This window comes from Monodon monoceros, unplaced genomic scaffold (assembly GCF_005190385.1).
Source record: "Monodon monoceros isolate NGI ecotype Baffin Bay Population unplaced genomic scaffold, NGI_Narwhal_1 Super_Scaffold_22, whole genome shotgun sequence".
NCBI lineage: Eukaryota > Metazoa > Chordata > Mammalia > Artiodactyla > Monodontidae > Monodon > Monodon monoceros.
In genome coordinates this window covers 88,519,683-88,535,856 of record NW_021703779.1, presented here as the reverse complement: position 1 = coordinate 88,535,856, position 16,174 = coordinate 88,519,683, and the positions used below count along the sequence as shown (strand labels likewise).

General features: G+C 38.5%; 1 protein-coding gene across 1 annotated transcript in view; it reads right to left on the bottom strand.

Annotated features, from left to right (window-relative positions):
* IL1RAPL2 (interleukin 1 receptor accessory protein like 2) overlaps positions 1 to 16,174 on the bottom strand; it is a 1,051,992-nt gene that overhangs the window by 470,038 nt on the left and 565,780 nt on the right. Inside the window, exon 4 of the mRNA XM_029240622.1 lies at positions 9,978 to 10,131. Within this exon, the coding sequence (XP_029096455.1) occupies positions 9,978 to 10,131 (154 nt within the window). The remainder of the gene's footprint in view (positions 1 to 9,977; positions 10,132 to 16,174) is intronic.

Genomic DNA, 16,174 nt, shown 5'->3' with positions numbered 1-16,174 from the left:
GACATAAGGGAGCAAATCAAGTTTTCAGAGTTTGCCAAGGGTCTTCTCTTAGAATCATACTCTTTGTTTTGCTAAGATTCCTGTGTGTGTGTGTATGTGTGTGTGCGCATCTGTATCTTAACCTTCTACATATAAGAAAATTTTTTGTTGTCAAATCAGATCATAGTACTATGAGCAATACATTGTTCTATAAGCATTTACTAGTGGAAGGGGCTCAGGCTTTGAGAAAACAATAGCCACCTGAATCTTCATTCTAGCATCATTGTTCAGTTGTTGTAAAACACTGAGAGAAATTACCTAACATCTCCAAATTTCAACTTCAGCATCTGTAAAGAGGGGCTAAGGTGACAATACCACACAGGATTTTTTTGATACTTAAATGAAACCATATCTGTGAAAACATTGAGCCCAGCTCCTAGCTCCATAATTGTATTTTGTGTCTAAATGTCAAGATAAACCTTTGTATGGGGAACCAAGAAGCTTGGAGAACATTAATCTAACTGGTGAGACAAAACCTAAACAAAGATGTCTAAGATAATTACTTATAAATTAGCATCAGTCAGTGTGGTGAAAACTTATAAAATTGCCAAGGGAATTTAGGAGAAAGAAACAGGTGATTGTAAAATAAAGTTAATCTGTGAAGACTTCCTGGAGGAAGTCCAGAAGTGCAAATATATCCTGGCAAAGAAGAGTATGAAGGCATGAAGTAGGCAAACAAGCAGGAAGGTAAGGAGTTAATGGCATTTATGTAGCACTGTTGTGTGCAAGAGCCATGCAGGTAGTCGTGGCATGTTGCTTTAAGAGCAAGGTTTTAGAACAAAGGTGGGTTCAGATCCTAGCCCCACCACTTACTAGCCGTGTGACCATAGACAAGTAACTTAACCTGAATCTCCATTTCTTCCCTTACAAAATAAAGACAATATTGGCAACCTTCCAAGGTTGTTGTGAACTTCGACTGATTGTGAAGTACAGTGCCTGACCCAATAAATGGGCATTCTCTGAGCATCTACTCCACTGTGTTGGATCTAGTTCATGGCTAATCTCCCACCATACTAAGCTCCTAGTTTTCATCCTTTTACAAGGGTAGCTTGATAGAATATTCTCAGCCTTCTCAAACCAATGCTTTCAGGTTAGCAGAGAGCAAGGTAGCTGAGAGTCTCACAAATGAACATAATGGAACTAGGAAAATCTGTGCCCATGGATCTAAGGTGCCTATACACCTAGGATTCATAATGTAATTCCTTCCTAAGAACTCCTTCCCCCACCCCTAACTCAAGTCAGAAAAGTCAGTCAAGGAGTCAATGATCACCTCAGGTGCTGGAAGAGAGCCACTGGAGCGGAACTGGCCTAGACTGGGCACGTTTGCCACATCCTGCTACTACGGTGCTCTAACTTGCTCACCCCCAGCCCTCCCAGCAAGCTGGTCTCCCGCACAGCTACTTGCGAAAGACTCCCACAGGAATGAATGTTCTCATAGTCCCTGACTTTACAGAGGAACAAGAGTGTCTTTCTGCTGATGGGACAGTTAGTGTGTTCGTTCATCTCCCTGTAGGGCATAGAAACACGACACAAAAATTTTCCTAGGACAGAGACTGGAAATCTCTTTGACCCTGGCTGTCACTAATAGGGTAAGAGATAGCACTGTGTCATAGGTTGAGGCAAAGGAGGGAAATAAGGGGGAGAAAGGAGAGACAAAATAAGAGTAGCAGAAGAGGAAGGGAAAAAAATCACTCTTTAGACTGACATTCAAGGCCCTCCTTCCCACTAATTCTAAGTAGGCTTTTTTAATTCCTCCTTGTCCCCCAAGGTCATGAGTAGAGCTGACCTTGTTTCTAGAGGAAGCAAACAGCCACCTGTAGGGTATGAATTGTGACACTCTGGGAAAGGCCCCCCACAGGCACTGCAAAGCTGCCAGAGATTCCCACCATTAGTCATGCCTATGAGTTACAGAATTGAAATATCTATTAAATTGCAAATATGTTAGCTTAGAAGGGAAACATTTTGGCCAATATCAGTCATGAATTCTTTATCTCTTTGAGGTATTAGATTAGCCCCACCAGAAAGCAAGGATGTGGGGAGATGGGCTACAGAGAAGACATGACATTAGGACATTTAAAAGAGCTAGAGAGGGACAAAGATGTCATTCAGGGTGGGCTGGGTAGGGTAGGAAAGGCCAGGGTGACCCAGGAAAAGAGGGAGGCCTAGGAGGAAAGGCAAAGGAGCTGCTGCAAGCCGGTTTGGGTCATAAGATTTCTGTACCTGAAACTGTGCAAAAGAACAGTCAATTATGAAATGCACAGTCAGTCATGTGAAAGTTCCATTAATGTAGCCAAGAACTATTGACTGCTGAGGTCTTTCCTCATTAAGTCACAGAAAAGGTATAAATGAGATGTATTCTCATACGATAATCGGGATACAGACATTCAGATCGTATCAACTGGCTGCTGAGAGGGAACAGGAAGGAGAGAGAAAACACGCCAATGATTTGTCCCCCTTGGTGCTTCACATGGCACTGCTTCAATGCTGCTCTAAGGTGGCTGCTTTATCCCCGGGGCTCTTCATTTATCTGTAACATTTGAGACCAACTTGCTTCATCATCTAAATCGCTCTTCTCTGGAAGGTGATCAATTTGTCAATACCCCTCCTGTAGTATTACATCCATAAATTGTGCCCTTCACTCTCTGCTTGGATCGACCAGTCTGTTGGATGGTGTGATTAGGATAGCTTCTGAGTGCTGTTCTCAGTTTGTCTATTAACTGCTCTCCAGATCACTTTAAGATTTTTTTCCCCACTTGCTGCTGGAGATGGAAATCATGGAGCAGAGTCTGCACCCACCACACAGCCAGTCGCTTGTTTAAAAGTGCTACTGAACCAAATTCTTTAAGGCAAAGGCCACAAATCGGCAGCCCTCAAACAGAATTTAGCCTACAGGCATGTTTTATTTGGTCCACACAATGCTCAACAAGCCAGGAATTTCCACATAAAAATTCAGACTTCTAGCATCTCTTCAAAAATTAGAGGGCCTAGCAGCACTGGATCCTTAATTTCATATAACAGCAATCAGCTAGGGCTGAGTTGGTACTGCAAGGACTCTCCAACTTGCTCCCATCTGTGGCCTCACACACTCACTCAGGTATATGACCTGCCTGGCTTCTAGAAGCATTTTGAATATTGATTAGGGAATTACCCCTTCACTGGCCTAGCGTCAGCCATCAGCAGTAAATGCTTTTCCTTTTAAAGAAGGAATCGAATCAGAGCTATTTATTCTTAAAGCCAAAACAGTGGATTGGCAAATAAGCATTTTAAATAACAGGTTATTTCAGGGATCCTTAGCTCTGGAGACCTGAGCTCTGGAGTCACCATTTTTGGAGTCCTCTTTTGGGTTGCATCTCCTTTTTATCTGGCCCAGAACCCAGGATTAAGGGACTGTGGACAGAGTAACAGGGGGATAGGATAGGAAAGTACTGTGTTAGGAATCAGCAGATATGGGTTCTAGTCCTGGCTACGCCATTCACCAGTTCCCAGCCCAGGGCTAATGGTTTAAACACTGAGCCATAATTTACCCTGCTGAAAAATACAAAATACAAATAATGATAGCAACAACAGCAACAATCTTTGCCAACTCCATAAAGTTCTGTGAGAAACAGAATGAGATCTCAGAAGTGAAAGTGCTTTGAAATTATAAAGTTCTCTACAAATACCAAGCTGTCTTATTTGTGCCCAACTGAAGCACTCATCAATGAAATAAGCACCCAACCAATCCAAGCTACATATAATGTCTGAGTACTTACTATATGCTCAGCACTTGGGGAGATGCAAAAGAATTGGTCAACAAAACCCTGTCCTTAAGGAGCTTATAGGCTAGTTGAGAAAATAAGATAAACAATGGAAAACAAGATTATAATTGTAACATAAACATAATGCCTGCTAAGTATATTACTGAAACTGTTAAAGATACAGTCATCAGTAGGATGCCAGTAGACCCAGGTATTCACTTGACTACTCAATTAGCTTTTTTTTTTTTACAGTTTATTCTGTGGAAACAGCATCTTCAGATACTCTCAACCAGGGGAAAAGTGTTACGTGGTCATACAGTTTAGGAAATGTTCTAAACTATGGCCCATCTTCCTTTTAGAAAATTATAATATATATTAGAATATAATATACACTAAGTTGCCCTGAAATGCCTTGCAAGAAGGAAAGCTATATAACTTTGACCTAGCAGATAAACACATTGCCACAAAACTTCTCACCATTCTCTCTTCCTTTCCTTTTTCTCTCCCCAAAGTAACTATTAACATCTCTTAGAATTGGAGCTCCATAGAACACAGTTGGGGAAACACTATTTGTCCTAATGAACATATTTTAAATTTTCACAGGTTCCAAAGGGAACATAATTCTGTCTCTACCTGTCTCCTTCAAGAACCACATTAGAAACTTAGATCCTATGCTCCTGGTTGCACAGAGTAGACATTGATTTTTGTGATGATTGGTCTTTACCAATTGAATCAATGTTGTTTAACTAGACTGTTCTCTATTTCTTCACTTCTACTAATTTGAAATCATTGCCATAACTGCAATGAACCTTACTGGAATTGATTTTTTTTTCTCAATACGGATTTTCTATTAATAGGGTCACATGGCATCAAAACATGCAGCCTGGCAAATTCTATCTTCTGTACATTCTTGCTTTTCCTGGAACCATGTTGTTCCTTGTTTCTCTCCTGGCACTGTCCTAAGCTCAGATTTAATTATGTGTCCCATTACTACTAATCTCATCTAAGGTGCTCACTGAGAGCTAAGGACTAGGCTCCAAAATGTCAAGTGTATTCTTTTTAGGGTTATCTAAATTCCAGCAGGGACTTCAAATTGAAGACCAAATAGTTAATGTCCAAAAAGGTCATTATAGTGGGATGATGTACACTGTGATCAATATTTTGGCATCTTTTTCAATGTACATAATATGGGTGAAATTGAATGGTTTGTGCTTGGTGATGGTTGAAAAGTTATAGTTGAGAGTCAGAAAGACCTAGATTCATATTTGTGCTTGGCCAATTACAAAGTATGTGACCTTGGGACATAGCCTCTTTAAGTTTTAGTTTCTTATTCTATAAAATGAGGACAATAATAGTAACCACTCTCATATGGTTGTTGTGAGGAATAGATGAGAAAATGAATGAAATACACTAAGCACAATGTCTCCTTCACAGTGAGCTGTCAATAGACATTAGCTCTCAGGGTGCCCCTATTTTGATAACTTAGTTGTTGGCTTAGAGATCACTTCTCCTGTTGCATTATTATCACTCAGTCAGAATCTCCACTTCTTTTTATTCCTCCATCTCTCCACCATATCTCTAAATTCCACTGTTTTTCCTAAACCCACTCTCACCCCAGTGTCTCAGGATTAACTGTAGAGGCATGAAAGAACAAAGAGCCAGGGCCAGGAAAAGCCCATTTTCAAATCTGATGGGAAATTGCTTCCTCTGTGTGTAAACAGATGCCATTCTCCACACCAAAGGAAGGTTACCCTAACAAGCTATGCAGTCTAAGTGACACCTTCAACAATGCACTACAGTTGGTTTTAGCTTTGCAAAGTGAAATTAAAAGCACTTACTGAAGCCATGCATTTGAACATCTTCACCAAAGACTGATTCCAGCTTCCAGTTTGCAATTTAATCAAGCCTTGCATGACCAGATTGATTTGCTGCTATTATAGTAATCCAGCAGCAAATCTTTGCACCTATCCATAGAATAAATCTCTCTTTCTAGCCATGACATTAAGACACCAATGGGTTAAGAAGTCTCTCATCCCTAATAAGTGAAGAGTCTCAAGTCAGGAACTCTAGAGCTATCTAAGATAATCAGGAGTAGGGGTATTATTTGCATATTCACCAGAGAACAGATTAGTGTTTTCTTTTCTAAATAGTCAATATGCTTTTCTGAAAAGGCATAAAATCATGTATTTATGAATGATTTGTTAGGTGAAGGGTGAATTATCTTCTAAATAGAGTTAATTAGTATTGGCTTCCTGCTTGGGTTCATTTTTGGGAGCCCCTATAATTTATGTCTGTCATTGACCTTCTCAAGGTAGACGTTCTCCTCTATTATAATAGGAGACACTATTCCATTATCTTGTCCACTCTCTCCCACTCCTCTTCTCCTTCTTCTATTATCACTTGTTCTACATTCTCATGTAGTCAACCTTCCCTTCTTTCCTTATCACTTTGACTAGGCTTCTGCACAAAATTCAATGTGAGAATAAAGGAAAAAAATATCTTTAAAATAGCAAATATCCACCTGAAAAATGCTGTGGGAAATACAACTGTTAGTTGTTGGTATCTTTGGCAAATGACCTAAATACCCTGTTGTACATGTCTATATGTTGTTAAACCACTCCCTATTTATCTGCAGCCTCCAAAAGTATAAAAAAGAAATGTCTACAATAACAGTACACAGGTCTTCTATGATTTAAATATTAAAATGATTCCAGAAAAGTTGCATATAAATCAAATCCTACTTAAATGCAGCTGGCTATTTAAAGAAATCTCATGACAAATTCTTTTATATTGAAAAAATAATTTCATAAAGCCAAAGATTACCTTCTATTTAATCAGTTTTGAATAACTAGATCTTTTTACAACCGGTATATTTAAAGCAAGTAGTACCTATAGACTTTAAGAGAGCACTTGTTTCACTGAAGAAATATTTCTGATTTATAAATTTAAAAGAACAGTGAGAAAATAATCTTTTAAAATTTTGATAATCTTTTTAAACTTGCACACTTGCAATACACAATCTTAAAAACCTCTACCTACATGATTTTGTAATTAACCAACTCTATGATTTTTGTATTAATATTCCTAGCCCATGCCTGCATATCGCTAAACTCAAAACAAGTATAAGTGGGTTACTCTTTAAATAATCCCAGCCTTATATTTTGAAATATAAGAGGACAATCTGTTAATTGCTCTTTTTTTTAACATCTTTATTAGAGTATAACTGTACAATGGTGTGTTAGTTTCTGCTTTATAACAAAGTGAATCAGTTATACATATACATACGTCCCCATATCTCTTCCCTCTTGCATCTCCCTCCCTCCCACCCTCCCTATCCCGCCCCTCTACGTGGTCACAAAACACCGAGCTGATATCCCTGTGCTATGCGGCTGCTTCCCACTAGCTATCTATTTTACGTTGGGTAGTGTATATATGTCCATGCCACTCTCTCACATTGTTCCAGCTTACCCTTCCCCCTCCCCGTATCCTCAAGTCCCTTCTCTAGTAAGTCTGCATCTTTATTCCCATCTTGCCCCTAGGTTCCTCATGACCATTTTATTTAGATTCCTTATACATGTGTTAGCATACAGTATTTGTTTTTCTCTTTCTGACTTACTTCACTCTGTATAACAGTCTCTAGGTCCATCCACCTCACTACAAATAACTCAGTTTTTTTCCTTTTTATGGCTGAGTAATTGCTCTTTAAACAAGGAAACAAGGAATAATATAGCTTAGACAATATTGCAAATAAAATAAATCTTCACAGAGCAACCTCTTGAACTTCAATACTGAGAAGACATTTTGTCTCTACATCAAGTATAACATTTGAACTCTGTGAATAAATAAACTTGATATATACTTATATGAACAATGACTCAAGGATAAGTTTGAATTATTTTTTCTAGTATGTAATATATACTCAGTATATCTTTATTTAAATAGTAAATGAATAAATTACTGTTTCAGTGGCTGAGGTTTTATCCTCACCCTCCCTTGACAGATTTCCCTTAGTGATCAAAACTCTGTATTTTCATGACAGCTGTTAGGAGCTTAGGTGAAACAATTTGGGACCTATGAAAATTAGTTTTGGTGTGTGTGTGTCTGTGTGTGTATGTGTGAACTAACATGCTCACAAGGGAATCATACCTGTGACTGACTTCTTTGGCACCATTTTCTCAGCTAGTATTTCTCAAAGCATGATCCTTGAAAGGCATGCAAGAGATTCCCCAGGACAAAAAGATAAATTCCCTGTCTTACTGATGTACTAAATTAGAATCTGGAGGAGAGAGATGGGAATCTATATTTAAGGAGCCTTATCTTTACCATACCTGGGTTCTTCCATGTGATTCTGATGCACATTAAAGTCTGAGAAACTCTGAGAGGTAGAGTTCAGGTGAAATTTTAAATCCCCAGTTCAACTTTTCTTAAAGTTTAGGGCAAGTGAATTAATGCCTTATAAGACACCCAAAATAAGCTCCAGAATCTAAAAACAAACTAAAGAAACAAATGTGTTGTCACCATAACCCAACAGATGGAAGCATAAAAGAGGTTTGATATTTACTTTATTCTGGTCCAACTTAAAATATAAGCTAAACACTATAATGTTACAAACTTTACTAAATGACCTCCAAATGGAAGTGTTCTGAAAGCATCAGATAAGGATTGTGTGACTGTGGTCAAAGTGATGATTCTGCAAGGATTTGTGCATGGTCAGGCCACTTATGAATGATGTATAACTGCCTATGATTGACTCTTCTGCTTGAATGAGGCAGGAAGCCTAGTTCATACTAAGGGAATCAGAAATTAAACAAAAGCAGATCTTTGCTATTTGGATTGGCCAAATATGGTAGTTATTTTGAAAGCTCATGGAGAAGCAACGTGCAATTCTAATCAAAATAATAATTCAAACCTTCACAGAAGGTACTTTACAATTCAGACTAAGAAGTAGAACTGTCATGTATCAGAATAGAGAATGAACTAAAGTATATATATTAATTTTTAATTAATTTTAAAGTATATATATATTGATTTTTATTTTTACTCCTTTTGTTAACATTTAGAATTTAGAAAAAGATGAAAAAAGAAACTAGTTGACTCTCAGGGATCAAAAACTAAATCAAATATATGTTATACAAATGAACTTATTAAGCAAGTATCATTATTAGTAGACTGATTTTAACACTATCCCAAAAAGGTCAGCTAGCCATAAACAAAAACAATATAGAAGAAAATCTATATTCCTAACATTAATGAGAGTATGTTGTAACTAAACAACTAGTTGATGTCAACATTAGATGGTTAAACAGGTAATGCTCAAGCTAATAAGTGCAATAAATATTACACTTGTCTGGATAATGTCAAATTTTACCATGGCTCAGATTTTACCCACAATACAAAAATGTGTGTGTATACTTATACACACACACATACATCTAAAACATATATAAGAAGAATAGAATTAGTCAAGATTTGCTCAGGCACAATAGTAGGTGGACCTTTTGTCACACTGTTTCTTAAGGTCCATCACATCCATTGTCAGGGATAATCTTTATGTCATTAGGGTCTGTCCTATTTTGCTGAAAATTACTTACTAACATTCTCCACCAGGTAAGAATATTCTGAGTCTCTCTCTTCCATTGTGAGTAGAATTACTAATTTACAATTTGCTTGTACTTCTGATGTAAAACACACATGTGCATGCTATTCATTTGGAGTTGCTCCATTTAAGAATCACTAGAACCTCACAATAACATCACTCATTTATGAGAAATTCTATATAAATGATATTTTGGATGCATTCCAAGAAGATTTCATTACAAAAGCCCAACAGAACCTCATTCTGAGGCAGCCTTCACCTGCAAGAAGACTCCACATATGGGGTAAGTCAACATTCTAAAGTGGTTCCAGCATATTTCTTCTGAGACGCTTAGTAACAATCAATGATACCCTGAAGAGTTAAGAACCTTTCATAAAAGCAGAGAACAGATATGCAGTAACTGGTACCATGTTCCCTAAATTAATTGTCCATATTCCACATATAGCTTATCAGTATAACTTATTAATAGTGAGTTTCACAACTATTTTATTTGTAGCTAATTATAAATTCACAGCTAGTTTACTCTTTGTTTGGAAACTTTTTCTTCCTGTACCAAATTATACTTAAAATCTCATTTGCCATGATTTGGTTAAACCAATGCTTACCTGTAACTTTCAATTCAGTTGTTCTTCTTACAAGTTTTCCTTCATACTTAAGCTCACAGGTGTAATTTCCCCCATCTTCTTCTTGAACTTCCTGGATTAGAAGGGCATTTCCTTTCTGTATTATGATGCTTCTCCACATTTTTGGCTTGCATTCCTGCAGAGAAAATATTTTCAAGTAAGCAAAAAATAAAAATTTACATCACTAAGTCTTAGTACTGGCAAGTTAGTACTTTCACTTTTTTGTACTCTTCTCTTTAGTTTTCAAAATATGTAGCTAAAGAGTTACGTCAATGACCAGAAAACATCACAAATGCATCTTATTGTATCCAATTGAAAATTCACAACTACCACCCTAAGAACCGCTTTAAAGGCCTGATCCCAAGAGCAGAAAGTCCTTAGAGACATTCTGCAAAAACAGAAAAGCATACAAGATCCCCAAACGCAAAAGAGGTAGAGCAGTCACTGAGTAGCATTTTAATGCCCTGGTTCTTTCTATATGACAGGAATATGTCCTAAGAGTTCTAAGAGGATAGCGTTCGCTTAGCAACATAATATAAACAAGGGAGCCTTAGGCATTATTTAAAAATTCTAATTGGCTTTTACACTGGCAATGGTTTAATTAATTTTTATAGTGAAACCTAATAATAATATTCAAGAGTCTCTCTCCCCATAGTCAAGAGATCTATTGTGAGGAGGTTGAGGGGGGAAGGGGATCAAGAAAATGAGGCTTGAGGAATTCTCTAGAAACATAGCTAGGTAAAATGAGGACACACTTTGTTGTAATAAGGTAATGGGGAAATGATCCACTTATTTTCTGAGTTCAGTGATCTGTGACCAGATAATAAGATTTGGGTTTTGAGGTCAATTCTTTTACTCATCTGGTAAGAATGTGTTGCTACTGGAATTGGACTTTACTAGAAAGGAATGATTAATTTCCGTCGACTGACAGAGATACAACAATAGCAGAGTATGTAAGAATATTCAGCCAAGTGGCTTTGTCTTTTGGGAATTTTCTCAGACTACGTTTTACATATTGCTCCAGTTTGTCTACCACTTATCTCAAATGTTCAACGAAAGTGGTGGCCAAAAGCTGTGCAAACATCCGTGAAGCTGTGGGGGATAGGTGTGAGGGGGTACTGAAGTATTTTATCATTTAAATTCTGGATCTGTCAGTTAAGGAATTAAAAAATTGATCATGAGGCAGATGACATGAATAATAGTTGAGGACAGTTTCCATATTCCCCATGGTATATACAACATCTATTCTACCTCTCCTTCTCCCCACCCTTACTCCCACCCTCTGCAGACACATCCTAAATATTCATGTAAAAGTAAAATCGGTGCTGACTCTCAATCCCCAGCTCTGCATGCTTGAGTGTGTGCATGTGTGTGTGCGCACATGTCGTAAAATGGTTTGGAAGAGTGAGTACCCATTTATTAGATTTTACTGTAACAAAATTTCTTCTGTTATGATAACAGAAGTGAAAACAAAACACAAAAACTGACACTTAAGTTCACAGGTATAATATTTAAGAGATACAGTTGCTTTATGTCCAATACAACTACCCACACACATTGTCAGAGAGTAAATAAAAGTAATACTGTCTAGGGCATATAGATATAAAGCTGCTTCACTCCCTAGGGTCTTTCCAAAGAACACTTAAGGGTCTGTCTGAAATTCTATTACATACCATGTCTGGCAAGGTTTATCACCTATATGAGATTTGCTTCTGAGTTAAACCTTGGGATATAAGGTTTCTGGGAAAATGAAAAAGAAAGACTGAACAGAAAGAAAAAAAATAGCCCAGCTGCCACTATCGTCATACAATAATAATCCACAATTATTTTCGCATTGCTTCCAACTCTGATAGCCTCAGATTTCTAAAGAATCATTCTGAAGGTCATTAAACAAAAATATGGTCCCTCTGGGCATTTTGAGAGGAAAGGAAAATGAAAACTGAGCTGCTTCACTTTCACATAGCAGTGGTGGGGGCAGGCAAATGAGCCCCCACACTCACTTCATTCAAAGACAAATGGCATCGTTTTCTAATATCATTTTTTGGGGGAAAGTCCCTATGCAATTAGCTCTGACCATTTTCATCTTCTCTGCACACTGCTTTGTTTTTTTTCCCCAGGAAGTAAAATCTAAAGAGTGTACAGGAATTACAAAACAACTCCTGATGAGGAACAGCCTGGAATCTTCACATGTTCTTTGGGATAGATACAGATAGTCCCAAGTGCTTTTCAAGTTATCATCTAGCCTTATAAAGGATTCCTTGTACCCAACAGAGTTTTTGTTTTTAACTGTGCTATAGGAAAATGTTATCTTCAGGTCACCTCCATCCTTCTGGAACAATGTAGTATAGATGAAAAGGCAAACTGGCTTCAGAGCAAGACAGCTCTAGGTCAAAATCTGGGGTTCACCCAAGTTCTGTGATCTTGGGAAAATTTGCCTAACTTCTTTAGGTCTCAGTTTTTTACTCTGCATGTGGGGATACTATACACTACCATATGAACAACCAGAATCCAGAGGCTTGCAGAGTTTATTCATTACACTCTTGCTGGGCAGCACTATATTTAGTAGTCATCCAACACAGAGAATGCTTTTCATCCCTAAACTTTCACAATCCTGGATTATATCTCCTCCAAACGTCTGGCTCTACTTGGTGAAACTTGGTGCTAATGGACTAATCAGATAAGAACACATCTTCACTAATTGGTTAACCATCCCCCAGCAACGTAATACTTTAACCCACTGAAAATGTATAGCTCCTAAGAGGCCACTCCAACACTAATCCTAGCAGGTGGGTAGAGAAACTATATTTTGTTCAGAAGAGCCTTGTAGATGATATCCTGCCCCCACCAACCCATCCTTCACGAAGTTACCTCATTGGCTATCCTGCCCACGTCTGGGTGCCTATATCAAATCTCAGAAGTCTTCCAGGTTTTTTACTCCATTATTTGCAGCATCTCTGCCTTAAGCTGCTGGCTGTGAGGCTTACTACTGTCACTGCTTCTCTCCTGCCCCCAGTCTTCCCATCATCTCTTTCCTATTGGACAGACAACATTACCATACTTCACTCCCTCCAGACCTGTTTAGTTTAATTCTGACAGACTGGTGGGCAATAAAGTTTGCAGCACATAGGTCAAGTCTCAAGATGGTTGTTTATCTGAGGTAAGGACAAACTACCAGAACCTCGAATGGGAACAGGCCCCTAATATTGTCCTCAGTGTGTAATGCCTCTATTAGTTAATGCCTCTGAGACCATTACATTGAACTTAATCAACTGGAAGTTTTCGCTGAGGACCAGTTTTACCTAAGTTTAACAAACAGCTTCAGTTCATGGTCCAGCTGTCCTCTCACAGAACAGTTTGCTGTAGGACACCCTTGCTCAGCCAAAATCACATCAGCCTTTAAATTCCAGCTTCCTTCCCTTCTTCCCAGCCTTCCTGAGTGGAAGATGTTATTTGCCAGCAGTTGCTAGGTTGGGAGCCTAGGATGTTCAACAGAAACATCTGTTGACCCAGCCCCTTGAAGCTGCCAGCCATATTTGGATCTTGGAGTTCCCACCCTGAAATATTCACCACTACATTCACAGTCTACTTCTGAGATAGCATCATCACAACCACAGGTGTATTTCAATCAGTTTGATTTGTTAGTCATGGTTACTTCAGTGCTATTCAGAGCACATGACTCATTTCTCACAGCAAGAACATGAGGAAGATTCATTTAAATATTTATTCTGATTCTGAATTTCAGACACAAAGCAGCTGTGCAACCATAAGGCAATCACATAACCTCTGGTCCTGTTCAAATACTTAACACCCATTCCCTCACACCAGACTTCTCTCCTTTCCCCTGGAGACTGAACTATTCCACAGAGCATCTAGGCTCTGCCTAACAATTTGTAGGAAACCTGAACTTTCTTCACTTTAAAGTTGGAAGAGATAGGAGCACAATTGTGAATTGGGTATCAATCTTGTACTTCCACTCCAAATGCCTAGGATAACCCACTGCAGAGAGTCCTTCCCCTCCCTAGTTCTTTTCCTCTAACTTTCTATCTTCACAGTCCTAATGTTGAATTTTGGTACCCCCACAGCAGTTCAGTATAAATCCCACATTCAAATACTTGGGATGAAATCCCAAATTATATGTTCTTGAGCATACTACTTAACCAATCTAAGCCTCAGTTGCTTCACCTATTTTTAAAAAGTTGGTGATAATCATAATATATACCAAATAGGGGTAATTATTAGGATTAAATGAGGTAATGCATATAAATCCTCTGTAATATAGAGCATCACATGCTAAAACCACTCAATAAATATTAACTATTATTCTATCATTGTCATTACCCTCAGCATCCAGCTTTCAAATTACATACACAACTATCTTGATATGTTAATAACTATTAGGAGTTAATGTGACTCATATTTCTATAGGAGTCTGGAGACAATCCAAAGTTACCATTCCAATGAAGGGGTTGATTTACTTTCTTATCTGACACATAAAGGACCTGAAAGTTATTACTGCCATCCTAACAACAAGAAAAAAGCTGAACAAACTGAAACTCAATAACTTCTTTTATTTCCATCAGGTAATTGAGGTCACAGTAAAAGCCACTGTCCCAGAAACTGGAGAGACAGGTAGATACAGAGAATCACAGTTTACTGGGAGCAGAAACAGCCTCAGGAGCCAACTGGTAGGAACACTTAAAGGATAATTGAGTAATTTCTGGAGACTAAGTGTGAACTAGCTTGAGAAATAAAAAATCCCTGAGGGCCCAGTCTTGGAAGGCAGCCCACACTTTTGTCAGGTTTACCTCCATGAGCCCCACCAGGTTCTTCTCAGACTGAACATCAGAGAAAAATCCTGCTTCTGGAAAAGGATGGGGAAAGTAAACCATTTTGAAATATACCCAAAGAGCCTGCCCATAAAAGACGGGGGGTACAGGAAATATACAACCCCAGCCTCCTCTAGCCTTTGAAGTGGGGAAAGAAATAGCCAGCTCCAGTCCTCTCTATCTTTCCTGTCTTACAGGAAGCTGAGAAGCACATATGATGGTCACAGGCCAGGGACTAGGCTCACTAAAAGACTGAATCTAATCACAGGATTATAGAATGCTTTCCCTTGCCCAACACCTTACCAGCACATCAATAGGGCTCCTGTATAATAACACGATATTACAGTTGAAAGAAATGCACAACACAGACCTTATTTAAGAATATATCTCTAGGGGCTTCCCTGGTGGCGCAATGGTTGAGAGTCCGCCTGCCGATGCAGGGGACACGGGTTCGTGCCCCGGTCCGGGAAGATCCCACATGCCGCGGAGCGGCTGGGCCCGTGAGCCATGGCCGCTGAGCCTGCGCATCCGGAGCCTGTGCTACAGGACGGGAGAGGCCACAACAGTGAGAGGCCCGCGAACCGCAAAAAAAAAAAAAAAAAAAAAAGAATATATCTCTAGAAAGATAACAGGGAAGTAAAAAAATAAGGACACCAGAGAGACTTTTAGCTTCTAACACCTACAGCAAGTGGTAAAAACAGCCTCTTAGCCAGATAAGCATAAAAAAAACCTCACAGTAAAGGCCTATTTACTTCAGTTCCTTTTACCAAGTACATCACATCTGGATTTTTAAAAATATTTACAAGGCATACTAAAAGTCAGAAAAAAACACTGTTCAAAGAGAAAGAGGAAGCATCAGAGCCAGACTAAGATAGGGCAGAAATTTTGGAATTACCAGTCTGGGAATTTAAAATAAGTATGATTAATATGTTAATGACACTAATAGAAATAGTGGACAATATGTAAGAACAGAAGAGAGATGGAAACTCTTAGAATCAAAAGAGAAATGCTAGAAATCAAAACACTGTAACAGAAATAAAGAATGTCTTTGATAGGCATATTCATAGACTGGACATGGCCAAGGAAAGAATTAGTGAGCTTGAAGGTATATCAATAGAAACCTCCCAAACTAAAAAACAGAGGAAAAAGAATGAAAAGAAATTGAACAGAATATCCAAGAACTGTGAGAGGAGTACAAAAGATGTAACATAAATGTAATGGGAATACCAGAAGGAGAAGAAAGTGAGAAAGGAACAGAAGAAGTATTTGAAGTCATTCTAATGCTGGCTCATCCAAGATTACCAGACTAGATCATACCAGACTGGGTATGACAGAGAGGTTTGGTGTACAGAT